At 51.0% G+C, this 26,109-nt stretch overlaps 1 protein-coding gene across 8 annotated transcripts in view; it reads left to right on the top strand.

Moving 5' to 3' along the window:
* LOC140390078 (kyphoscoliosis peptidase-like) overlaps positions 1 to 26,109 on the top strand; it is a 930,728-nt gene that overhangs the window by 578,567 nt on the left and 326,052 nt on the right. For all 8 annotated transcript variants that reach the window (XM_072474955.1, XM_072474961.1, XM_072474960.1 and 5 more), the window contains one exon: positions 24,436 to 24,483. In XM_072474955.1, coding sequence (XP_072331056.1) covers positions 24,436 to 24,483 — 48 coding nt within the window. The remainder of the gene's footprint in view (positions 1 to 24,435; positions 24,484 to 26,109) is intronic.

Raw genomic sequence — 26,109 nt, forward strand, 5'->3', positions numbered from 1 at the left:
TCCGCAGCTGGTGCGCCAGCATGCGGCTCGCCTTCTCCCCATACTCATATTGCACCTCTCTTGCCCTACCGCCTTCCCCGTTTTCAGCCTGTCAATTTGCCTCTGCAACTTTTTCCTCCTCACCAATCCCTCCACGGTGGGCACCCTCGAATATTCCCTGTCCACCTCCACTATCTTGCTCACGAGATAGTCATGTTCCTTCCTCCTTTCCCTATCGGCACGAGCCTTAAACAAAATAATTTCCCCCGGACCACTGCCTTCAGTGCTTCAAAAAAATGGCCGCCGACACCGCCCCATTCTAATTCAACTCCACATACTCCTTAATCGCCGCTAGCACCTTATCACAAAAACCTCCATGCGCTAACAACCCCAAGTCAAACTTCCACCCCGGCCTCTGCTCTCATCCGGAATCTCCAGCCAGTAGGGCGCATGGTCCGAGATAACTATCCCCGCACACTCTGCCTCCTCCCGACTCACTACAAAGTAAACAATCCTCGAATACACCTAATGGATGTGTGAAAAGAAGGATTACTCCCTTCCCCCTGGCTTCTGAAAGCGCCATAGATCCACCATACCCATCAGCCCCATAAACTTACCCAGCTCCCTTGCCATTCGTACCCTACCCATCGACCTGGGGCTCGACCTATCCACCCTCGGCTCTAGGACACAGTTAAAATCTCCTCCCATGATCAACTGGTGTGTGGCCAAATCCGGGATTGCTGCCAGCAACCCTCTCATAAAACCCACATCATTCCAATTTGGGGCATACACATTTACCAACACCACTGGTGCCCCTTCCAATACCCCACTCACAATCACATATCTCCCACCCGGATCCCTCACCTCCTTCGCACTCCCAAATCCCATTTTTTTGCTCATTAAAATCACTACTCCCCTCAATTTCGAATCAAATTGAATGAAAAACCTGCCCGACCCACCCCTTCCTTAACCTAACCTGGTCCCTCACACGGAGGTGTGCCTCCTGCAGAAAGACAACCCCCGCTTTCAAGCTGCTGAGGTGCACGAACACCCGCGACCTTTTTTTAAACATATTTTTATTCTGCTCCTTTTTCACATTTTCTCCCAAATTTACACCTAACAGTAATCAGTAACGAATGCAATGTCAATCCTCTTATCAATAACAACAATCCAATCCTCCCACCAAACCCCCAAACATTACCCCGCATGTTAACATAAACAAATAACAAAAAGGAATCAAGAATCACCCAAAGTCACCATTAACACGTACAGTCCCCCACCCCCACCTCTCCCAATGTTCGATGTAATCCAATTCTCGAAAGTGCATAATGAATAACGCCCATGAATTGTAGAACCCCTCCATCCTTCCCCTCAGTTCAAATTTTACCTTCTCAAGAGTCAAGAATTCCAGCTGGCCCCCCTCCCCACCAGGGCACAGGGTGGAGAGGTTGATCTCCACCCCAAAAGGATCCGCCTTTGGGTGATCAACAAGGCGAAGGCTGCAGCATCTGCCTCCGCACCCGTTTCCAACCTCGGATGGTCCGACACCCCGAATATGGCATCCCGAAGGCCCAGGTCCAGTTTCACGTGCACCACTTTAGAGATTTCCCTAAAAACCTCCTTCCAGTAATCCTCCAACTTTGGGCAGGACCAAAACATATGAACGTAGTTTGCGTGGCTCCCCCCCCCCGCAATGTTCACACACACCTTCTACTCCCTCAAAGAGCCAGCTCATCCTCGCCCTTGTGAGGTGTGCTCTTTAGACTACCTTCAGCTGTATCAGCCCCAACCTTGTGCACGAGGTGCATGCGTTCACCCTCTGGAGCACATCACACCAGAACCCCTCCTCCATACCCTCTCCCAACTCTTCCTCCCACTTTACCTTGATCCCTTCCAGCGGTGCATTCTCCTCTTCCAAAATAGCCCTGTAACCCGCTGACACTACCCCCTTCTCCAGTCACCCTATCGTCAGCACCTCCTCCAGCAATGTGGAAGCCGGCTCTGTATCTTCTTTCTGGCAAAGTGTCGAACCTGCACGTATCTAAATATTTCCCCCTGCTCCAGCCCACACTTTACTCACTGCTCCTTCAATCCTGCAAACCGACCCCCAAGAAACAAATCTTTTAGTGTCCTAATTCATTCCTCCTCCCATCTCTGAAAATGTCCATCCCACTTCCCTGGCTCAAATCTATAGTTCCCCCAAATGGGCATTTCCCTTGATCGTGCCCCCAACCCGAAGTGCTGGCGAAACTGCCTCCAAATTCTCAACGAGGCTAATACTGCCGGACTCCCTGAGCATTTCCCCGGGGCCATCGGGAGCGGCGCTGTTGCTTGCGCCTTCAATCTCGACCCCTTACACAAACTCTCCTCCATTCTGACCCACTGGGAGTCAACCCCTCTGACCCAGCTCCGTACCTTCTCCACATTCGCCGCCCAGTAATAATATATCAGGTTCGGAAGACCCAAACCCCCTGCCTGCCTTCCCCTCTATAGCAGCACCTTTTTAATTCTGGCTACTTTCCCTCCCTAAATGAACGAGGTAATCATCCCTTCAATCTCTCTAAAAAATGCCTTTGGCAGGAAAATCAGCAGGCATTGGAAAATAAACAGAAATCACGGCAACACATTCATTTTAACCGCCTGTACCCGACCTGCCAGTGACAGAGGGAGACCATCCCACCTTGCCAGATCAGCTTTCACCCTCCCCACCAAACTAGAAATGTTGTACCCACGACCTTTTAACCGGCCCATTCAGTCCCCGGACATTCCACGTTACTAGCTTTATCGGAGGCTTGCGCCTCCAATCCCCTCCACCATCTGTGATTTTCCCCACTTAATTCCCACCCCCTTAATTCCAGCCTATATCTAGCCCATCCCCGATGGCCTCTTTCTCCACCCCTGACCATGTCATCTCTCATCCCACCCCTGACCATGTCATCTCTCACCCCCTGCCAGGTCGCAACAACCCCCGCCCCCCCCTACCTCCCACTGCAGCCACCCCTCTCGGCCTTCTCCCCCACCACTTCACAGGCACCTCCCAATGACCGCCCCTTCCCCCCCCACCCATTCCTCAGTTCAAGGAGGATGGCTCCCTGTTGATCTTACCCTCCCCCACCCAAACAAAGAAGTCCAGGCAGCCTTCTCCAAAAGTAAACAGATAAATGTTAAACACAAACAGTCCCATAAAACAGGAGATGGGGACGGGAACATCCATCCCCACATAACCTTTTCACTCCTTACAATCCCAACAGCAAACGGCGAAACCCCCCTGTGGTAGTATGTATTGGGGGTCATGTGGGACTGGAAGCCCTAATGTCATTGGCTGACAGATCCCGGGTCCTGGTTGGCCGTTGACCTCTAGCTCCGCCCTGAAGGCGGAGTATAAGAAGCCGGAGTCTTCCCCCGCAGGCCAGTTTACTATCGAGCTGCGGGGGAACAGATATGCTTAATAAAGCCTCATCGACTTCACTCTATTCGTCTCACGGAGTCTTTGTGCGCTACACCCCCCTCCCAAAAAAGACAAAAATCCTCCAATCCCGACCCCCAGTTCAAACATACTCCCAACCATTACAAAGTGCCAGCACCCCGGTTCCCAAGCATTGTCCGCTCAGTTCTTCCCAAGTTTATGCTCCTTAAATGAAGTCTTTGGCCGCTTCTGGGGTCTCGAAATAATACTCCCGGCCTCCGAACGTCGCCCATAATTTTGCCGGGTCGAGCACCCCAATCCTGATCTGCCGCCAGTACAGCACCGCCTTGAGCTGCTTGATGTGGGAGCTGGCAGATCCCATTCTGAGCTGCAGCGACCACATCTGCAGTAAGTGTTGGCTGCTCGAAGAGCCCCGGCTCAGAGTTGATGAGCTGGAGTCTGAGCTTCAAACACTGAGGCACATCCGGGAGGGGGAGACGTACCTGGACACTGTGTTTCAGGAGGCAGTCACACCTGTCAGAGTAAGTAGTTTAAATCCTGCCAGTGACCAGGGACAGCAGGGTGTGACTGCAAGTCAGATAAAGGGAACCAGCAGTCAGGAACTCAGGAGCCTCAGCCCTTGACTCTGTCCAACAGGTATGGGGCACTTGCTCCCTGTGTATCCACAGGCGAACAGGGCTGCAGGAAGGATGAGTCAGCTGACCAAGGCACCATGGTTCTGCAGGCCATTCAAGGGGAGGCAAGTTGTAGCTTTAGGGGATTCTATTATCAGGGGGATAGACAGTATCCTTTGTGAGCAGGATAAAGAGTTCCGCATGGTATGTTGCCTGCCCGGTGCCAGGGGGGGACATCTCTAACCGGCTTGAAAGGATACTGGAGAGGGAGGGGGAGGATCCAGTTGTTGTGATCCATGTCGGTATCAACAACATAGGCAAGTCTAGAAAAGAGGACCTGTTTCGATATTATAAAGAGCTCGGATTCAAATTAAAAAACAGGTCCTCAAGGGTCATAATCTCCGGATTACTGCCCGAGCCACGTGCAAATTGGCATAGGGAGGCAAGAATAAGGGAAGTTAACACGTGGCTGAAAGAGTGGTGTGGGAAAGAGGGGTTCCTTTTCATGGGACACTGGCATCAGTTTTGGGACAGGGGGGACCTATACCGTTGGGATGGCCTCCACCTGAACCGAGCTGGGACCAGTGTTCTGGCGAAAAGAGTAAATAGGGTGGTCAATAGGACTTTAAACTAGAGAATTTGGGGGGAAGGGAAAGTCAGGGAACCAAGATGTAATCAGTGGGAAGCGTAGCTGCTTAGGAATACAAAAAAGCACGAAAAGACAGAACTCAGGAGAGGTTACGATATTCCCCATCCCACAAAATATGACACAGTGTATGGAAAGGCTCAGTAAACCAAGGTCCACCACACTAAGAAAACAAAAAGGAACGGTCAATAGAGAGTTAAAGGTGCTATATTTAAATGTGCGCAGTGTATGGAACAAGGTAGATGAGCTTGTGGCCCAGATTGTGACTGGCAGGTATGATGTGGTGGGCATCACAGAGACGTGGTTGCAGGGGGTTCAGGACTGGCATTTAAACCTCCAAAGATTCACAACCTATCGAAAAGACAGAGAGGTGGGCAGAGGGGACGGGGTTGCCTTGTTAATTAGGAATGAAATTAAATCAATAGCACTAAACGACATAGGGTCAGATGATGTGGAGTCTGTGTGGGTAGAGTTGAGGAACCACAAAGGCAAAAAAAACTATAATGGGAGTTATGTACAGGCCTCCTAACAGTGGCCAGGACCAGGGGCACAAAATGCACCACGAAATAGAAAGTGCATGTCAGAAAGGCAAGGTCACAGTGATCATGGGGGACTTCAATATGCAGGTGGACTGGGTAAATAATGCTGCCAGTGGACCCAAGGAAAGGGAATTCATTGAATGTTTACAGGAGGGCTTTTTGGAACAGCTTGTGATGGAGCCCACGAGGGGACAGGCCATTCTGGACTTAGTGTTATGTAATGAGCCAGACTTGATTAAAGATCTTAAAGTAAGGGAACACTTAGGAGGCAGTGATCACAATATGGTAGAATTCAATCTCCAATTTGAAAGAAAGAAGATAGAATCAGATGTAAAGGTGTTACAGTTAAATAAAGGAAACTACAGGGGCATGAGGGAGGAACTGACGAAAATCGACTGGGAGCAGAGCCTAGTGGGAAAGACAGTAGAACAGCAATGGCAGGAGTTTCTGGGAGTAATTGAGGACACAGTACAGAGGTTCATCCCAAAGAAAAGAAAGGTTATCAGAGGGGGGATTAGGCAACCATGGCTGACGAAGGAAGTTAGGGAATGCATCAAAGCAAAAGAGAAAGCCGATAATGTGGCAAAGAGTAGTGGGAAGTCAGAAGATTGGGAAGGCTACAAAAACAAACAGAGGATAACAAAGAGAGAAATAAGGAAAGAGAGGATCAATTATGAAGGTAGGCTAGCCAGTAACATTAGGAATGATAGTAAAAGTTTATTTAAATACATTAAAAACAAACGGGAGGCAAAAGTAGACATTGGGCCACTCCAAAATGACGTTGGTAATCTAGTGATGGGAAACAAGGAAATAGCTGAGGAACTAAATAAGTACTTTGCGTCAGTCTTCACAGTAGAAGACATGAGTAAGATCCCAACAATTCAGGAGAGTCAGGGGACAGAGTTGAATATGGTAGCCATCACAAAGGAGAAAGTGCGAGAGAAACTAAGAGGTCTACAAATTGGTAAATCTCCGGGCCCAGGTGGGCTACATCCTAGAGTTCTAAAGGAGATACCTGAAGAAATAGTGGAGGTGTTAGTTATGATCTTTCAAAAGTCACTGGAGTCAGGGAAAGTCCCAGAGGATTGGAAAATCGCTGTTGTAACCCCCCTGTTCAAGAAGGGAACAAGGAAAAAGATGGAAAATTATAGGCCAATTAGCCTCACCTCGGTTGTTGGCAAGATTCTAGAATCCATTGTTAAGGATGAGATTTCTAAATTCTTGGAAGTGCAGGGTCGGATTAGGACAAGTCAGCATGGATTTAGTAAGGGGAGGTCGTGCCTGACAAACCTGTTAGAGTTCTTTGAAGAGATAACAAATAGGTTAGACCAAGGAGAGCCAATGGATGTGATCTATCTTGACTTCCAAAAGGCCTTTGATAAGGTGCCTCACAGGAGACTGCTGAGTAAAATAAGGGCCCATGGCATTCGAGGCAAAGTACTAACATGGATTGACGATTGGCTGTCAGGCAGAAGGCAGAGAGTTGGGATAAAAGGTTCTTTTTCGGAATGGCAACCGGTGACGAGTGGTGTCCCGCAGGGTTCAGTGTTGGGGCCACAGCTGTTCTCTTTATATATTAACGATCTAGATGACGGGACTGGGGGCATTCTGGCTAAGTTTGCTGATGATACAAAGATAGGTGGAGGGGCAGGTAGTATGGAAGAGGTGGGGAGGCTGCAGAAAGATTCAGACAGTTTAGGAGAGTGGTCCAAGAAATGGCTGATGAAATTCAACGTGGGCAAGTGCGAGGTCTTGCACTTTGGAAAAAAGAATAGAGGCATGGACTATTTTCTAAACGGTGACAAAATTCATAATGCTGAAGTGCAAAGGGACTTGGGAGTCCTAGTCCAGGATTCTCTAAAGGTAAACTTGCAGGTTGAGTCCGTAATTAAGAAAGCAAATGCAATGTTGTCATTTATCTCTAGAGGCTTGGAATATAAAAGCAGGGATATACTTCTGAAGCTTTATAAAGCATTAGTTAGGCCCCATTTAGAATACTGTGAGCAATTTTGGGCCCCACACCTCAGGAAGGACATACTGGCACTGGAGCGGGTCCAGCGGAGATTCACACGGATGATCCCAGGAATGGTAGGCCTAACATACGATGAACGTCTGAGGATCCTGGGATTATATTCATTGGAGTTTCGGAGGTTATGGGGAGATCTAATAGAAACTTACAAGATAATGAATGGCTTAGATAGGGTGGACGTAGGGAAGTTGTTTCCATTAGCAGGGGAGACTAGGACCCGGGGGCACAGCCTTAGAAGAAAAGGGAGTCACTTTAGAACAGAGATGAGGAGAAATTTCTTCAGCCAGAGAGTGGTAGGTCTGTGGAATTCATTGCCACAGAGGGCGGTGGAGGCCGGGACGTTGAGTGTCTTTAAGACAGAAGTTGATAAATTCTTGATTTCTTGAGGAATTAAAGGCTATGGAGAGAGAGCGGGTAAATGGAGTTGAAATCAGCCATGATTGAATGGTGGAGTGGACTTACTTCCGCTCTTATGTCTGAAGGTCTTATGGCCTTGGCCTTGTTGAAGCTTGCCCATCGCTTCGCCAACTCGGCTCCGATATCCTGATAAATTTGGACCTTATTCCCCTCCCAGTCGCAGGTCTGCTTCTCCCCGGCCCATCGCAGAATCTTCTCTTTCTCCACAAAATTGTGGAGTCTCACGATCACCACCCATGGCGGCTCTTCGCTTCTGCCTCAGGGACCTATGCGCTCGGTCCACTTCAGGCGCCTTATCTAGCACCCCTTCTGCCACCAGCCCCACAAGCATCTTCGAGACGTACCTCGTGGCATTCACACCTTCCACACCTTCAGGCAGGCCCACTATTCGCAGGTTCTATCTTCTCGAGGTACTCTCCTGCTCCTCCACCTTTGCCTTCAACATTTTACAAAAGTCTCCTGGGAGCCCCACCTCCGCCTCCAGAGTCACCACACTATCGCTATGGTCAGAGATCACTCCTTCGATCTCCTGAATCTGTGACCCCTGCACCTCCAAATGCTTCTCCACCCTTTCCAAAGAACTCTTCAGGGGTGCCACCGCTTTTTCGATGGCCTTTGCGCGATCCACTTGCATTTGTGATGCACTATCAATTACGACGAGACGAGAGTAGAGAGTAATCGAGTCTTTATTAAGCAGAGATGTGTGGCCTCCTACAGCTGCTGCCGAAATGGCTGCAGCTCGATGAACACACACATTTATACTCTGCCTACTGGGCGGAGCCAGCAGGCAGTGATCTACCCCCGTACTTGTAGTACAGTGGCCTTACCGTATTACTTCTCATAAGTGCAATACATACAAACATAAGAACATAAGAACTAGGAACAGGAGTAGGCAATCTGGCCCCTCGAGCCTGCTCTGCCATTTAATGAGATCATGGCTGATCTTTGTGGACTCAGCTCCACTCTCCAGCCCGTACACCATATCCCCGGATCCCTTTATTCTTTAGAAAGGTAGCTATCTTTTTCTTAAAAATGTTTAAAGAAGGAGCCTCAACTGCTTCACTGGGCAAGGAATTCCAGAGATTCACAACCCTTTGGGCGAAGAAGTTCCTCCTACACTCCATCCTAAATCTACTTCCCCTTATTTTGAGGCTATGCCCCCTAGTTCTGCTTTCCCCGACCAGTGGAAACAACCTGCCCGCATCTATCCTATCTATTCCCTTCATAATTTTATATGTCTCAATAAGATCCCCCCCGCATCCTTCTAAACCCCCTATACAATTGCAGCATAACCTACCTCGTCTTGAATTCCATCCCTCGAGCAATGAAAGACAATACTCGATTAGCCTTCTTAATCACCTGTTGCACCTGCACACCAACTTTTTGCGACTCGTGCACCAGCACACCCAGGTCCCTCTGCACAGCAGCATGTTTTAACATCTTACCGTTTAAATAATAATCCATTCTGCTATTATTCCTCCCAAAATGGATAGCCTCACACTTGGCAACATTGAATTCCATCTGCCAGACCCTAGCCCATTCACCTAACCTATCCAAATCCTTCTGCAGACTTCCGGTATCCTCTGCACTTTTTGCTTTACCACTCATCTTAGTGTCGTCTGCAAACTTTGACACATTGCACTTGGTCCCCAACTCCACATCGTCTATGTAAATTGTGAACAACTGCGGGCCCAACACTGATCCTTGAGGGACCCCATTAGTTACAGGTTGCCAACCAGAGAAACACCCATTTATCCCCACTCTCTGCTTTCTGTTAATTAACCAATCCTCTACCCATGCTACCACTTTACCCTCAATGCCATGCACCTTAGTTTATGCAGCAACCTTTTGTGTGGCACCTTGTCAAAAGTTTTCTGGAAATACAGATATACCACATCCATTGGCTCCCCGTTATCTACTGCACTGGTAACGTCCTCAAAAAATGCGACCAAATTAGTAAGACACGACCTACCCTTTGTGAACCCATGCTGCGTCTGCCCAATGGGACAATTTCCCTCCAGGTGCCCCGCTATTTCCTCCTTAATGATAGATTCCAGCATTTTCCCTACAACCGAAGTTAAGCTTACCGGCCTATAATTACCCGCTTTCTGCCGACCTCCTTTTTTAAACAGTGGTGTCACGTTTGCTACTTTCCAATCCTCTGGGACCACCCCAGAGTCTAGTGAATTTTGATAAATTATCACTAGTGCGTTTACAATTTCCCTAGCCATCTCTTTTAACACTCTGGGGTGCATCCCATCAGGGCCAGGAGACTTGTCTACCTTTAGCCCCATTAGCTTGCCCAATACTGCCTCCTTAGTGATTACAATCATCTCAAGGTCCTCACCTATCATATCTTTATTTCCATCAGTCACTGGCATGTTATTTGTGTCCTCCACTGTGAAGACTGACCCAAAAAACCTGTTCAGCTCCTCAGCCATTTCCCCGTCTCCTATTATTAAATCTCCCTTCTCATCTTCCAAAGGACTAATATTTACCTTAGCCACTCTTTTTTGTCTTATATATTTGTAGAAGCTTTTACTATCTGCTTTTATGTTCTGAGCCAGTTTACTTTCATAGTCTACCTTACTCTTCTTTAAGGCTTTTTTAGTAGCTTTCTGTTGTCCCCGAAAGACTTCCCAGTCCTCTATTCTCCCATTAATTTTTGCCACTTTGTGTGTTTTTCCTTCAATTTGATACTCTCCCTCACCTCCTTAGATATCCACGGTCGATTTTTCCCCTTTCTACCGTCTTTCTTTTTTGTCGCTATGTACCTTTTCTGAACACTGTGAAAAATCGCTCGGAAGGTTCAACGGCTTCACCATGAAGTCTTTGCTCCCAGTCTACCTTAGCTAGTTCTTCTCTCATCCCATTGTAATCGCCTTTGTTTAAGCACAAAACACTAGTGTTTGATTTTACCTTGTCATACTCCAACTGTATTTTCAATTCCACCATATTGTGGTCGCTCCTTCCAAGAGGATCCCGAACTATGAGATCATTAATCAATCCTGCCTCATTACACAGGACCAGATCTAGGACCGCTTGTTCCCTTGTAAGTTCCATTACATACTGTTCTAGGAAATTATCCCGGGCACATTCTATAAACTCCTCCTCAAGGCTGCCTTTACCAACCTGGTTAAACCAATCGATATGCAGATTAAAATCTCCCATGATAACCGCTGTACCATTTCTACATGCATCCGTTATTTCTTTGCTTATTGCCTGCCCTACCATCCTGTTACTATTTGGTGGCCTATAGACTACTCCTATCCATGACCTTTTCGCCTTACTATTCCTGATTTCCACCCAAATTGATTCAACCTTGTCCTCCATAGCACCAATATCAACCCTTACTATTGCCGGATGCCATCCTTAAACAACAAAGCTATACCACCGCCCTTACCGTCCTTTCTATCCTTTCGTATAGTCTGATACCCTTGGATATTTAACTCCCAGTCGTGACCATCTTTTAACTATGTTTCAGTAATGGCCACTAAATCATAGTCATTCACGATGATTTTGCGCCATCAACTCATTTACCTTATTTCGTACGCTACGAGCATTCGGGTAAAGTACACTTATGCTGTTTTTTATGTCTTTTATGAATCCTAACACCTTGATCAGTAACTTTTCGCAATTTATTTTTCCTCTTACCCTTTCTCCTAATTTTCCTTGTCTTTGAACCCATATCTCTACATAATAACCTGTTACGTAATCTGCTGCCTTGATCTCCATTAACCATTATACTGTCCATAGCTTTACACTTCCCTTCCCCCCAACTTGCTAGTTTAAAGTCCTTGTGACCAACCTATTTATCCTATTTGCTAGAACACTGGTCCCAGAATGGTTCAGGTGAAGACCATCCCAACAGTACAGGTCCCTCCTGCCCCAGTACTGATGCCAATGCCCCATGAAATGGAATCCCTCTTTCCCACACCACTCCTTTAGCCACGTGTTAACTTCCCTAATTTTCTCAACCCTATGCCAATTGGCACGTGGCTCGGGTAGTAACCCAGAGATTATAACCCTGGAGGACCTGTTCTTTAATTTAGTCCCTAGTGTTTGATAATCCCCAAACAGGTCCTCTTTCCTAGTCTTACCTATGTTGTTAGTCCCAACGTGGACCACAACAACTGGATCCTCCCCCTCCCTCTCCAAAATCCTTTCAAGCCGATCAGAGATGTCCCTCACCCTGGCACCGGGCAGGCAACATACCATGCGGGACTCTCGATCTGGCTTACAAAGGATGCCAACAATCCCCCTAATTATAGAATCCCCTACAACTACCACTTGTCTTTTTGCTCCCCCCTCTTGAATGGCTTCCTGTACCACGGTGCAGTGGTCAGTCAACGCATCCTCCCTACAGCCCTCTTCCTCATCCACACAGGGAGCATGTACCTCATACCTGTTGGACAAGGGCTGAGGCTCCTCAACTCCTAAACTCAGGATTCCCCCTACCTGCCTCCCTTGCAGTCACACCACTCTGTCTCTGACCACTGTCCGAATTAACAGTACTTATTCTACCGGGTGTGACTGCCTCCTGAAACAAAGCGTCCAGGTAATGTTCCCCCTCCCTGATGTGCCGCAGTGTGTGCAGCTCGGTCTCCAGCTCATCAATTCTGAGCCGAAGTTCCTCGAGCAGCCAACACTTGCTGCAGATGTGGTCACTGACGGTCTCAATGGGATCCACCAGTTCCATCATCATACAGCAATAGCACATCACCTGTCCAGCCATATTCAACTAGTTAATTAATTTAAATAACCTCAAGGATAAACCCAAACACCAACAAAAACACAGCCCTCTCTCGCCACTCACCTGGGGCGAAATTCTCCGTTATCGGCGCAAAGTCCGCCGATCGGCGCAAAAAACGGCGCAAATCTGACTTGCGTCACGCCGGAAAAATGGTTCAAAAGTCTCCGGCCCGAAATGGGCTAGCAGCGACGTGACGGGATCCGCGCTTGCGCACGTGGTTCACGCCGTGCAGCGTCATACACGCCGCACCGCGTTACGGCTCATAAGGCCGCGCTGCTCCCCCCCCCACCCGACCGGAACACCCGACCGGAACACCCGACTGGATGGCTGGCCTCCGCTCAGCCCCGAGGTTCCAGTCACAGGATGTGGAGGCGCTCCTGGACGCAGTGGAGCAGAGGAGGGACGCCCTGTATCCCGGGCACGGCCGCAGAGTTGCCCCACGCCACAGCCGGCGTCTGTGGAGGGAGGTGGCAGAGGCTGTCACCGCTGCGGCCCTGACAGCACGGACAGGCACCCAGTGCCACAAGAAGGTGAACGACCTCGTCAGAGCAGGCAGGGTGAGCCTCCCCCATATCCCCCCTCCCCATATCCCCCCCTCCCCATATCCCCCTCCCCATATCTCCCCTCCCCCATATCCCCCCTCCCCCATATCCCCCCTCCCCCATATCCCCCTCCCCCATATCCCCCCTCCCCCATATCCCCCTCCCCCATATCCCCCCTCCCCCATATCCCCCCTCCCCCAATATCCCACCTCCCCCATATCCCCCTCCCCATATCGCCCCTCCCCCATATCCCCCCTCCCCCATATCCCCCATATAACCCCCTCCCCATATCCCCCCTCCCCCATATCCCCCCTCCCCATATCCCCCTCCCCATATCCCCCCTCCCCATATCCCCCATATCGCCCCTCCCCATATCCCCCCTCCCCCATATCCCCCCTCCCCCGATCACCCCTCCCCCATATCCCCCATAACGCCCCTCCCCATATCCCCCCTCCCCCATATCCCCCCTCCCCATATCCCCCATATCCCCCCTCCACCATATCCCCCCTCCCCCATATCCCCCCTCCCCCATATCCCCCCCTCCCCCATACCCCCCCCCTCCCCCATACCTGGAACTGGCTGGCGGACCTGACGACCGGGAGGTTGCTGATGCAGAGGTCGGGGGCGTACTAGTAAATGAGCCACCGACAGCCCGTCCCCATATCCCCCCTCCCCCATATCACCTGATCACTGCCTGCGTGTCTAACCATGCATGCTTCATTGTGTATCGCAGGAGCAAACGTCGAGGCACCCATCCCCGCAGATGCAGACCGCCCGCAGGATGCCCCTCGGAGACCTCGGGAGACGGAGAGACCCGGACCCTCCGGCATGCGACGCCCGCAGGATGCCCCTCGGAGGCCACGGGAGACGGAGAGACCCGGACCCTCCGGCATGCGATGCCCGCAGGATGCCCCTCGCACACCACGGGAGACGGAGAGACCCGGACCCTCCGGCATGCGATGCCCGCAGGATGCCCCTCGCACACCACGGGAGACGGAGAGACCTGGAACAACAGGGAGACGACACTGCCGTCACGTGCGGGAGCGACGACGCAGGCGTGTGCCACCCAGCGACGAGGGGGGCAGCCACAGGCCCCCGTCACATCCGAGCCAGGACACCACTACCCAGGACACCACTACCCAGGACACCACAACCCAGGACACCACTACCCAGGAAGACGAAATACCGGACAGTGACTCAGAGTGGATGGGTGGAGACGAACCCCCACCCCAAAGTGCCATGGACTCAGAGTGGGACGAAGAGCATGACACAATGCCACTGCTGTCACCAACACCCTCCACCATCGCAGAAACTCTCACCTCGGTTGGGCACTTTAGTGATGAGGCGTCTGGTACACTCACTGGTGCACACAACACAGCCGTCCCGGTAAAGCTGGTGGAGGTAGGAGCAGCAGAGGGGCCGGGCGGTCGGAGGGCAGCCCCGGCCAAGCGAACATCTGCCGCCCAGATGGATCCCGGGTTCCTGCAGTTACCACACCCACACATAGATCCGATGCAACCACCGACCCGGAGACAAGCAAAGAGGGTGACGGACGGCTTGCGGCGGCTGCAGTCGCAGGTGGAGGAGTCCACCCGCGTCCAGGAGCTGGAAGTGGTGCCGGTCATGCGTGCCACCCAGGCCGATACCGCACGGGTGGCGTCCGCGGTGGAGGCAATGGGTGCGACGGTGTCAGACATGGGGAACGGTTTGCGAGGCCTGGGGCTTTCCGTGCAGGCGGCGTCTGTGGCCCAGGACATGGCTGCCCTCTCACAGGAGGCCATGAGCCAGTGCCAGCGCCAGATGGCAGAGGCGCTCAACACCATAGCCCAGTCTCAGCAGGACATGGTCCAGTCTCTGCAGGCCATAGCCCAGTCTCAGCAGGCCATGGCGCAGTCTCTGCAGGCCATCGCTGAGGGCATCGGCACCAGTGGCCACGTGCGAGCCGGCGTCGCACTGTCACAGACAGGGTTTGCCAACCCCCTGGGCTCCATGGCTGCAAACCTGCAGACCCCTGTCGATACCAGCACGGGCCTCCAGGACTGGCAGCGCCAGATGCCGGGGGGGGCGTCGGATGGCCAGTCCATTCGCATCCCCCACCCATGTAGAGGCCTGGGGGCCATCGGACACCCCGAGGGAGGAGGAGATGGTGTGGTCCGTCCCGGGTTCCCCTGTAGGGGATGTCCGGGAACACCGCGACACCTCGGACTCCCCCCCCCTTCCGTCCCAGGTGCATCGGGTGGGCAATGGGCAGGACAGGCTGGCAGCTCGCCATCCCAGTCGCCCGGGCCGCAGCCTGGCCCATCTAGGCCAGGACGCCCCAGGAAACGGCCGCCAAAGGGATCCAGTGTCAGAGGGCAGGAATCACAGGAGTCCACCTCCAGTTCTGCTGTACCATCTGGGGAACCACGTAGACGTAGTCAAAGGACCCGTAAGGCCAAACAATTAGACACTGAGTAAGTTGGCACGGGTGCAGGGCACAGATGAGTTTTAGGGGCTAGGGCACGTGCATGAACTTGTTTGGTTATTAAAGTCAATGTTACACTTACAGAAGCTGCCTTTGTGCTCTGTCCAAAGCGTGCGGGGTGTCATGTACGTTGAGCGCAAGTGTGTGTGTGAGGGGTGATCTTACCTCAGCCCCAGGTGAGTCTGCCCCCTTCCCCCTGGGCCGCCATCAACATCCCCCCGGGCAGAGGACGGGACCATGCGCTGCAGTGTCACAGCCGCATGCAGGGATGGTCCGGGTGGATGGCGGTACTGTGGCCATGGGTCAGACATAGTCCAACGATGTGGAGCCAGGAGCTCACCGCAGGGCGGGTTGTCATCATCCTCCATGGCTGCAATAGACACGCGTCCACCCGCAACTGTGTGAGCCCGGCCGTTGTGCCGCAGGTGGATCGGCAATGGAGGGGATGGTGTGCATGCGAGTGGGGTGGGTGGGGTTGGGGAGGGGTGTGAGTGCTGGGTGGGTGGATGGGTGGGGGGTGTGGGTGGTCGGCTGTTGCCATGGTGTGCAGTCTGTGGCCATACTACCCGATTCCCACGTCCATCTAGTCAGTGAAGCGGGCGGCTATCAGTCTGTCCCGTGCCCGCTGGGCCAGCCGGTAACGGTGGACAGCCACCTGCCTGTGTCTAGCCCGTCTGCCCTAACCATTGCCCCCATCCCCCTCATCTGGGGAGGACTGCGCCTCTTCCTGCTGCTCCTCCACTCCGCCCTCCTCTGCCTGTGGCACATCGCCCCTCTGTTGGGGGGAGGGGGAGGACCCCCGCCAGTGCCACGCGGTGACAGGTGTGCCAGCAGGTGGCAGATGTGTGCCACGGATTCCCGCCTCATCCGGAGTCTCCTCCTGCATTCCCGGTCCGTGAGGTCCTGGTATGACTGCCGGGGCCGGTACACACGGGGCGCCCTCGGGTGCCTCCATTGCCGTGGGGCCGCGACGTCCTCCTCCCCCTCCTCATCCTGTCGGTCAGGTGTCCCTCCAGCCTGGGCGGCTGCCGCCTGCCCCTCTGCGGCAGCCTGCGCCGCCTCTCTGGCACGCTCCTCCTCCTCCTCCTCACCCAGGGCAACATGGACATTAGCGGCTGCCGCCACGGCGGCCAACATCACTGGATGATCGGAAAACATGACGGCCTGGTGGGGGGGGGGGGGGGGGGAACTACGACATGTCATCATTGCCCATATCCCCTCCTTCCCCCCAGCCAGGTGGCATGGACCGCATGGGTCCAACTGTTGGAGGCTGGCACCTGGCCAGGTGGACCAACTCACTTGACCCCCATCCCCCTCCCCGGCACGGACCCCCTATCCTCCTCCCCGGCACGGACCCCCCCATCCCCCTCCCCGGCACGGACCCCCCCCCCACCCCATCCTCCTCCCCGGCACGGACCCCCCCATCCTCCTCCCCGGCACGGACCCCAACCTCCTCCCCGGCACGGACCCCCCCCCCCCCCATCCCCCTCCCCGGCACGGACCCCCCATCCCCCTCCCCGGCACGGACCCCCTCCCCCCCCATCCCCCTCCCCGGCACGGACCCCAACCTCCTCCCTGACACGGACCCCCCATCCTCCTCCCCAGCACGGATCCCCCTCCCGGCACTCCCCCGGAGCCCAGCCCACTCTAACCACCCCCCTGCCGCACACACACACAACCCGAGACACACCTCTCCTCACACATTCAGACTGCGGCCACGCCATCGCCTGCCCAGCGGCCAACTCCCCAGGCCGTCACTCACCTCCACGCTGGTCGGCGTGAACCTGGAGCACAGGTTCATGCCGATGAAAAGGAGGTTTGATTTACGTCGATGTGAACGGTCATCACGTCGATGGGACTTCGGCCCATCCGGAAGGGAGAATATCGGCAGGCCCAAAATCGGCTGCCTTGCGCAGACCCGTGCCATTCTCCGACGTCAGCGACGCCATTAACGCCCCGCCGACTTTTCTCCCTTCGGAGACTTCGGCAACCGGCGGGGGCGGGATTCACGGCGGCCAATGGCCATTCTCCGACCCGCTGGGGGGTCGGAGAATGACGCCCCTGAACTCAGTCACTCACCTAAATTCAGATGCACTCTGTTCCAATCAGCACTCCGTGACTAAAGGCATTCCTGCCACACCTTTTGTGCACTCACCTCTCCCAGCACTGTCCCGGCTCTTTCCTCCCGCGCTTTTTAAATCTCCCGGTTCTCTCCTCCCGCGCTGTTTTCGCTGTCCCGGCTCTCTCTCCTCTCACGCTGTTTTCGCTGTCCCAGCTCTCTCCTCCCGCAGTGGTGACTACCACAATTTGTTTCCTCTGCTGCTGGAATTCAGCTTTAATAAAGGCCATCAAGTCAAGTTGAAGTCTTCAATCTTAAATCAGCCCTTCCCCTGCCTGCATGTTTAAAGTGGCTGTTGCAGCACAATCCTGCCTCAACATTTCAGCCAAATCTCTCACTGTTTTCTGCCGGGTCTGATAACGAGCAGACATATCACTCCTGGGGGAAACTACTCCTCCAATATTCACCTACGTCTTTTCATCAAAATTCCACTCTGTACCGGTAAAAAGAGCTCTTTTTGGTGTCATTAAGCAGGAGCTGCCCTGTGTGTGACCATTCGCAACATGGCCACCAGCGGAAATCTGCCGTATGCCTTCTTGACTACCTTCTCCACCTGCATTGCCACTTTCAGTGATACGTGTACAAGTACACACAGATCCCTCTGCCTATCAATAATCTTAAGGGTACTGCCATTTACTGTATATTTCCCACCTGCAATAATCCTTCCAAAATGCATTACCTCACAAAGCCCACTATTCAGAAAAGCACCCTTCCACTGCTACCCTCGGTCTTCTATGACCGAACCATTCTGTATCCATTTTGCCAGCTCACCTCTGATGAGCTTCATCTTCGGTACAAGTCTGCCATGAGGGACCTTGTCAAAAGCCTTACTGAAGTCCATGTAGAAAACATCTACTGTCCTACCCTCATCAATCATCTTCATCTCTTCCTCGAAAAACTCGATCAAGTTAGTGAGAAAAACCTCCCCTTCACAAAACCATGTTGCCTGTCACTAATGTGTCCACTTGCTTCTGAATTGAAGTAAATCCTGTCTCGAAGAATCCTCACCAATAATTTCCCTACCACTGACGGAAGGCTCACCAGCCTGTAATGTCCTGTATTATCCTTGCTACCCTTCTTAAACAAAGGAACATTAGCTCTTTGTTTCCTCCCACCGTCCAAAGACATGAAGGTTAGGTGGATTGGCCATGCTAAATTGCCCTTAGTGTCCAAAAAGGTTAGGAGGGGTTATTGGGTTAATGGGATAGGAAGGAAGTGAGGGCATAAGTGGTTGGTACAGACTCGATGGGCCAAAGGCCCCCTTCTGCACTGAATGTTCTATGTTCTCATCTCCAGTCTTCTGGGACCTCACCAGCGAGGAGACAAAAATTTCTGTCAAGGCCCCAGCAATTTCCTTCCCTGCCTCCCTCAGTATTCTGGGGTAGATCCCATCAGGCCCTGGGTACTTATCTACCTTAATGTTTCTCAAGACGCCTAACACCTCCTTCTAGATCTCAATGTGACCCAGACTATCTACACACCCTCCCCTAGACTCATCATCCACCAAGTTCTTCTCTTTGGTGAATATCGGTGCAATGTACTCATTTAGTACCTCACCCATTTCCGCTGGCTACCCTCTTGCTCTTTATATCCGTGCAAATAGCCTTGGGATTTTCCTTCACCCATTTTAGCCCTCCTGACTCCTTGTTTAAGTACCTTCCTATTTTCCTTATATTCCTCACAGGCTTCATCTGTTCCTAGCCTTCTAACCCTTACAAATGCTTCCTTTTTCTTTTGGTCTAGGCTCACAATATCCCTCATTATCCAAGGTTCCCGACACTTGCCATATTTATCCTTCCTCCTCACAGGAACATGCCGGTCCTGAATTTCCTCTAATCATAGAAACTGACATTTGAAAGCCTCGCACATGCCAGATGTTGATTTACCCTCAAAACCTCTGCCATCCCCAATCTAGATTCTTCAGTTCCTGCCTAATATTGTGAGAACTAGCCTCCCCCAATTTAGCAGCTTCACCTTCAGATGTGAGGAAAGGAGCAGGGAATGTTTTATATCTGTGTAACTTTCCTACAGTGCTGTAAAAGCAGGAACTGATTTGTTATGTTGTTGGTGTAACATAAGCGGCTTCCTTGTGGTGCACTTGACAAAGGAAGGTTCAGACATGGCGATAACTTCAACACGTTTATTAAACTATTTACACTTCTATTACTCGGGTTCGACACTACTGTTAATCCTACTATAGCTACCCAGACTGACTAACCAGTTGCTGCAATCCACGTGGTGGGAGTAATATTGAATCAACCCTGTGTCTTTACTCACTGACTCTCTCCACTGGAAAGAGGCAGATCATGTGTGTGGTGTCCTTTATATATGGGTTGGTGTAATGCCCCCCTGTGGTCGTGTCACCTCTGTGTGTATCGTGAATGTCCATTGGTCGTATCCTATCTAACTGATCTATTGGTTGAGTGTGTGTGTGTGATGTTTCTGGTGCTCCCTCTAGTGTCTAGCTAGCCTACATGTATTTACATTGATGCACATATTTTCTGCACACTTTGAGAAAATTGAACAAAGAACAGGTAGATAAGGTAAGGTATATACAAGTCATGGGAACAGTGATTAAACAGTGAGTCCAAATCATTCATGTGAGTCCATAAACCATCAATCATCATGGTCAAATGTCTCTCTTGGTTATGAACGCCATCAACGTCCCTGTGCCACAGGAACCAATAAGTGGTCAAATCACTTCACTGTCTGATTTGGAGTCCCTTTCTTTTTCCGATGTTTGTGATGGTGCTGTCGGATGGCATCTTGTAGCTGTTAAGGTGTTGATGTTGAAGAGGTACCATCAACAGTATCATTCGAGGTCATGGATGTGCCATTTATTGAAGTTGGATAAGACTGTACATATTGGTTCTGGCCACGTGCTGTGCTGGAAGGGTGATCCTGCTGAGAACCATTGAAACTTGTCGAATTGGAAACAGAATTGCTGCTCGCATAAATACCTGGTGATGGTGTGAATCTAGAACCTTGCATCTGATAGGAATATGCTGTCTGGCCAGGCTGGGGTCTAGCAAATCCTGGGCTGTAACTAAGGCATCCAGTCTGTAGTGCAGATTGCGCTTGCGGTAGTCCTCCTTCGGTCTTGATTCCATTAGTGGGCAATCAGTACTGCTGGCCTGTTTGAGAATATGCTGCATAGACTGCTGGCTGCTGCATGCCTGAATACTGGGTTTGTCCAGCATGAGCTGTCATTGGCTGCACTGCTGGTGTGGAAAAAATGTGTAGATATAGCTGTGGTGAATATTGATGTATTCCTTTTGGACTGTAGCCGCTGCTTGTTATTACTGAGCCAGTGTGATTGTTAAGTGATCCATCTCCTGTCGTTGTGGCATCTGCTGTTACCCTGAGTGTGCCATCAATGAGGTTGCGGCACTCCCTGTCTGGAGTAAAGTCCGGCTTACGTGAATCAGAATCGGCGTTTGGTTGCTCCCCATCTGGAGTCTGGTCTGTTTTAACTGAGTCAGTGTTGGTTTGTTGATTCTCCCCGTCCGGAGTATTAGCAGGTTCACTGGAGTCAGCTGAGATTTCTTGAAGCTGCACGTCTGGAGTCGGAACATACAGGAATGCATTGACTTGTGGAGAGGTTCGAGCGAATGAGGGTGGAAGTATCATGGTGCCACCGGAGTCACCAGTGGTCTCACAGTGATTGTCGAGTGTCTCTGTACACACTAGCTGAGGTCTGTCACATTGCATATCTTGCATGGGAAGTGGGATGCTGTCGTCACTCGTCTCACATACCGTGGGTAGATCCTCAGTAGCTGCTTGTTGTTCGCTTGGGTTGAGTAAATTGTCAGAGTCTTCATCTGATGGTGCAAACAATGTGGGTGGACTGTCATTGTCTTGCTGTTGTCCTTCATTTGGGCTTGGACTGTCATCGTCGCTTTGTTCTTCACTGTAGCATGATAGACCGTCATGGTCGTCCTGCTGTGCACTGGAACGTGGTAGACTGTCATAGTCTTCTTGCTGTTTGCTTAAGCATGGCAGAATTGCATCGTCTGCCGCTAGTTGGTCAGAGGAGGTTGCTAGACCCTCATGGTCTTGTTCCTGCAAGGACTGCTCGTCGGAGTCATGCATTGCTTCCATCGTGGAGGCTGTCCACGAGCTCGCTGCGGAGGCTTGTGACACTGGAGTCACGTCTTGTGTGTGCAAGTACTGCGCTCTGGAGTCTTGCGTGTCATCTTTCGTAGAGTCGGGAACCCTGAGCGGTGCGTGGACCATGCTCTGTGTGGCAGGAGGCCGCTCTCTGTGGGCTTGTACCACTCTCTGTCTCTTGGTTTCAAGCTGCAGCATCATCCTGCACTCACGATTTGGGATGCCATATCTGCTGGGCTGAAGATCCTCAAATCCGAAGAACGAATCCACGTCTGCGTCGCCAATGTGCGACACGTTAAGTTGCGGTTCGGATTTGGTACTGGGGTAGCCCCCCAAGGTGAAAGGTTTGTCCGAGTCCTAGTCTTCTAGGACAATATCATCACTGTTTGCGTCGGAGCTGTTATTGGGCTCGCGAGGTCCAGAGGAAATGTAAAGATCGGTAATGAAGTATTCAAGGTCAGAATCATCAGTTTGGGCATAGGTAACTGCTTGTTGCAGGGTTCTTTGAAGGTTAATTTCATTTCCTGGTTCAATTTCAGGCAATGTGCTGTCATTCCAGGTGAAGGAAGGTTGTTTTACAGCTTTAAAAGATGTTTTCTTTGATTTGGGACGTTTCCCCTTTAAATGGGCATGGTCCGGGGTCTCTGACGTCATGACGCGCGTGACGTAGCGCGTAGGAAGTGATTGCACATACGCAGATCGCGGTGAGGGCCTTTTTCGCAATTGTGCATGCGCGGCTTCTCGCGCATGCGCACGCGGACCTTCCCGTTCTGTGCGCTTCTCGCGCAACTACGCAAGTGCAGTCCCTTTAGAAAGATGGCCGCCGACCAAAATCATTTTCTGCTCCGGGATTTCGGCCTCAAGGTGAGTGCTGGCGCTTCTCTTACCTTTTCTTGCTGGTTGGAGTGTGTTTTCCTCACAGTATTTGCCGAATTTGTCCAGGACTGCCTGGAAGTCGCTCCCGTTTTGCCCCTTGGAGAACTTGAAATTTTAAAAGATTTCTTCTGCTCTGGCACCGGCGATGGTGAGGAGAAGCTCTGTTTTTTCAGGATCGGCCACTTCTTCTAGTTCGGCTGCCACCAGGAAGATTTCAAACTTTTGCCGAAATGCCCGCCAGTTTTCATGGAGATTGCCGTGGCACTGGAGCTGCTGCGGAACCCGGATCTCGAACATCTTGCCTGGGTATCGTTGCTGGTTGTCACTGTACGCTGAGGTATGGCTATCTGGATTGAAACAGTTCACTTCTGGTACCATGATTTGTTATGGTGTAGGTGTAGCATAAGCAGCTTCCTTGTGGTGCACTTGACAAAGGAAGGTTCAGACGTGGAGATAACTTCAACACGTTTATTAAACTATTTACACTTCTATTACTCGGGTTCGACACTACTGCTAATCCTACTATAGCTACCCAGACTGACTAACCATCTGCTGCAATCCACGTGGTGGGTCTAATATTGAATCAACCCTGTGTCTGTACTCACTGACTGTCTCCACTGTAAAGAGGCAGATCATGTGTGTGGTGTCCTTTATATATGGGTTGGTGTAATGCCCCCCTGTGATTGTGTCACCTCTTTGTGTATTGTCAATGTCCATTGGTCGTATCCTATCTAACTGATCTATTGGTTGAGTGTGTGTGTATGATGTTTCTGGTGCTCCCTCTAGTGTCTAGCTAGCCTACATGTATTTACATTAATGCACATCACCAGAGGAACATCCCAGGTGAATGGTGTTCCAAAGCAAACTAACCCGGAAGAAGATGGATCACCAAAGCTGCACAAAGGTCAGGGAATTCCAGTTTCTTGAACAATCCGTGCAACCGTTTCACCAATGTATTTTGGGGGGAAATATGCTGAAGGTGGGTCAGACATTCATAGCCAGTCCTTTCTGCAGATCTAGATGGGATTATAAAGTTGGATCCTGTACTTCTCCCTGTTCCTGCCACTGCCTTGCACCCTCACCACCTGCTCTGCCTAGTCCAATTCCTGGAACCTTTGATTAAGCTTGTCAGTTATTGAATGTTTGAACTCGCCAGTTATTGAGGGTTCGTGGTGTTCCGAGGTAATTGTGCCCTTTCAGAGGATCGATGCAGACTTGATGGGCCAAATGGTCTCCTTCTGCACTGTAGGAATTCTATGATAAAAGGGCATATATATAGCTTATGGTGTGCATTAAAGTCAGGCATGTAGTTTTAATAAAAGCAAATTACTGTGGATGCTGGAATCTGAAACCAAAAATAAAATGGAAAATCTCAGCAGGTCTGGCAGTATCTGTAGGGAGAGAAAAGAGCTAACGGTTCAAGTCCAGATAGCCCTTTGACAAAGGATCATCTGGACTCGAAACGTCAGCTCTTTTCTCTCCCTACAGCTGCTTCCAGACCTACTGAGATTTTCCAGCATTTTCTATATAGTTTTAATAGCCTTGCTGAAACCATCCATCCAAGGGCTGACTAATCCTGGAACATGCTGGTTCTGTGCAATGTCACAGGATAAATAAGTTCAGACTGCTTCTATCAACCTGAAATGCCATGGACTGACATTGGCAAAACTGATATTTGTTACTTGTTTGAAGGGGACCCGTAGCAAATCAGAAACCCCTATTGCCCAACATCCAGTCTTATTTCCCACTGAAGTCAGTGGTGGTGAAAATCAGATACGACACAGAATAAACCCATTTCACGTTATCATCATCGGAGACGTTTTATTTGTCTTAAACTATTTGAACTGTTGGTTTATTAATATTGCTCAGCATTGTCCCTTAAAGTTCCTAATGAGAATTATTTATCAAATAATTTTGCAGAACTATCAACAAAGAAGAAACCCCGAATATTGACCTTTGCAAAGAAGGGTAAGAATAGTCGGACAAATTCAATTTTCCATTGCTTACTTTACAAAGTTATATAGTAATCGAGTGCTACAGAAGGGAGCCCAAGGCAGACAGCAACACTAAGAAGGGAACTAAACTAATGAGGGAAGGGGAGGGGAGGGGGAGAGGGAAGGGGGACCTCATGTAGAAACCATTGTAAATAAGACACAAATTTGTTTGTAAATACCAGGGGCTCAATTCTCCCAAAATGGGGCTATGTCCCCAGGCCAGCGTATAAATACTGGCGTTGCACTCCCCAGTTTCCTGAGAAAAATGAAAGTCGATACGGGCCCCCGCTCTTCCGGTTGCGGGTCCGCGCATGCGCACGCCAGCGGCCTCCAGCGGCCGTGCCGAGGGCCATGGTGGACTCGGACCGTGGAAGCAGCTCCGTAATATAAGTTCCTCCCCATCGGCCGCGCGCCCCTGCACGGACTGGCCCGATCTGTGCCCCCCCCCCCACCCCCCAGGTGCCTGATCCCCCACCTCCCACCAGGACTGAGTCCGCAACCACCATGCGAGAGTCCCGACCGGCCAGACCATGTCCGTTCCACGCCGTCGGGAACCCGGCCGGTTAGGAGCAGAGGATCACTGAGAGGGCCTCTGGTAATGCCCCCCCCCCCCCCCCCCCCCCCACGCCACGCAGCATAATTCGCGGACATTTGGGGCTCAGATATTCTGGGGTACAGATATTCTGGGGTACAGAAGAGGTTTACATGGTATGGAGGGCATTAGCTATGAGGAGAAGTTGGATAAACTCGGTTTGTTCTCACTGGAATGACGGAGGTTGAGGGGCGACCTGATTACACAATTATGAAGGACATGGACAGAATTAATAGTCAGAAGCTTTATCCCAGGGTGGAAGAGTCAATTACGAGGGAACATAGGTTTAAGGTATAAGGGACAAAGTTTAGAGGAGAAGTGCAACTGAAAATTTTTACCCTAACCCTAACCCTAGCCTGGAACTCGCTGCCAGAGGAGGTGGTGGAAGCAGGTACGATGGTGACGTTTAAGGGCGTCTTGACAAAAGTATGAATAGGATGGGGATGGAGTGCTATGGACTCCTGAAGTGTAGAAGGTTTCAGGTTAGACGGGCAGCATGGCCGGCGCAGGCTGAGAGGGCCGAAGGGCCTGTTCCTGTGCTCAACTTTTCTTTGTTCTTGTTTTCAACCATCCCCTCTCTTGTAGGTCCTTCTCTGTACTGGCTTAAAAAGATCTCCTGGATGCATTTTAAGAATTCTGCTCCCTCTAAACATTTCATACTATGGCTACCCCCAGTTAATATTGACGAAATTGAAATCCCCCACTGTCACTACCATTTTATGTTTACACTTCTCTGAAATTTGCCTACATATCTGCTATAATAATAGGGGGGCTATAAAACACTCCCAGCAATGTGATTGCTCCTTTCTGGTTTTTAAGTTCTACCCATATGGCCTCAGTTGAGGAGCCTTCTCAGATGTCATCCCCCCTTACTGCTGTAATTGATTCTCTGATCAAAATTGCAAAACCTCTCCTCTTTTATCTCCTCCTCTATCTCGCCTGAAGATCCTGTATCCTGGAATATTGACCTGCCAATCCTGTACTTCTCTCAACCATGTCTCAGTGACA

This window comes from Scyliorhinus torazame, chromosome 14 (assembly GCF_047496885.1).
Source record: "Scyliorhinus torazame isolate Kashiwa2021f chromosome 14, sScyTor2.1, whole genome shotgun sequence".
NCBI classification, from domain to species: domain Eukaryota; kingdom Metazoa; phylum Chordata; class Chondrichthyes; order Carcharhiniformes; family Scyliorhinidae; genus Scyliorhinus; species Scyliorhinus torazame.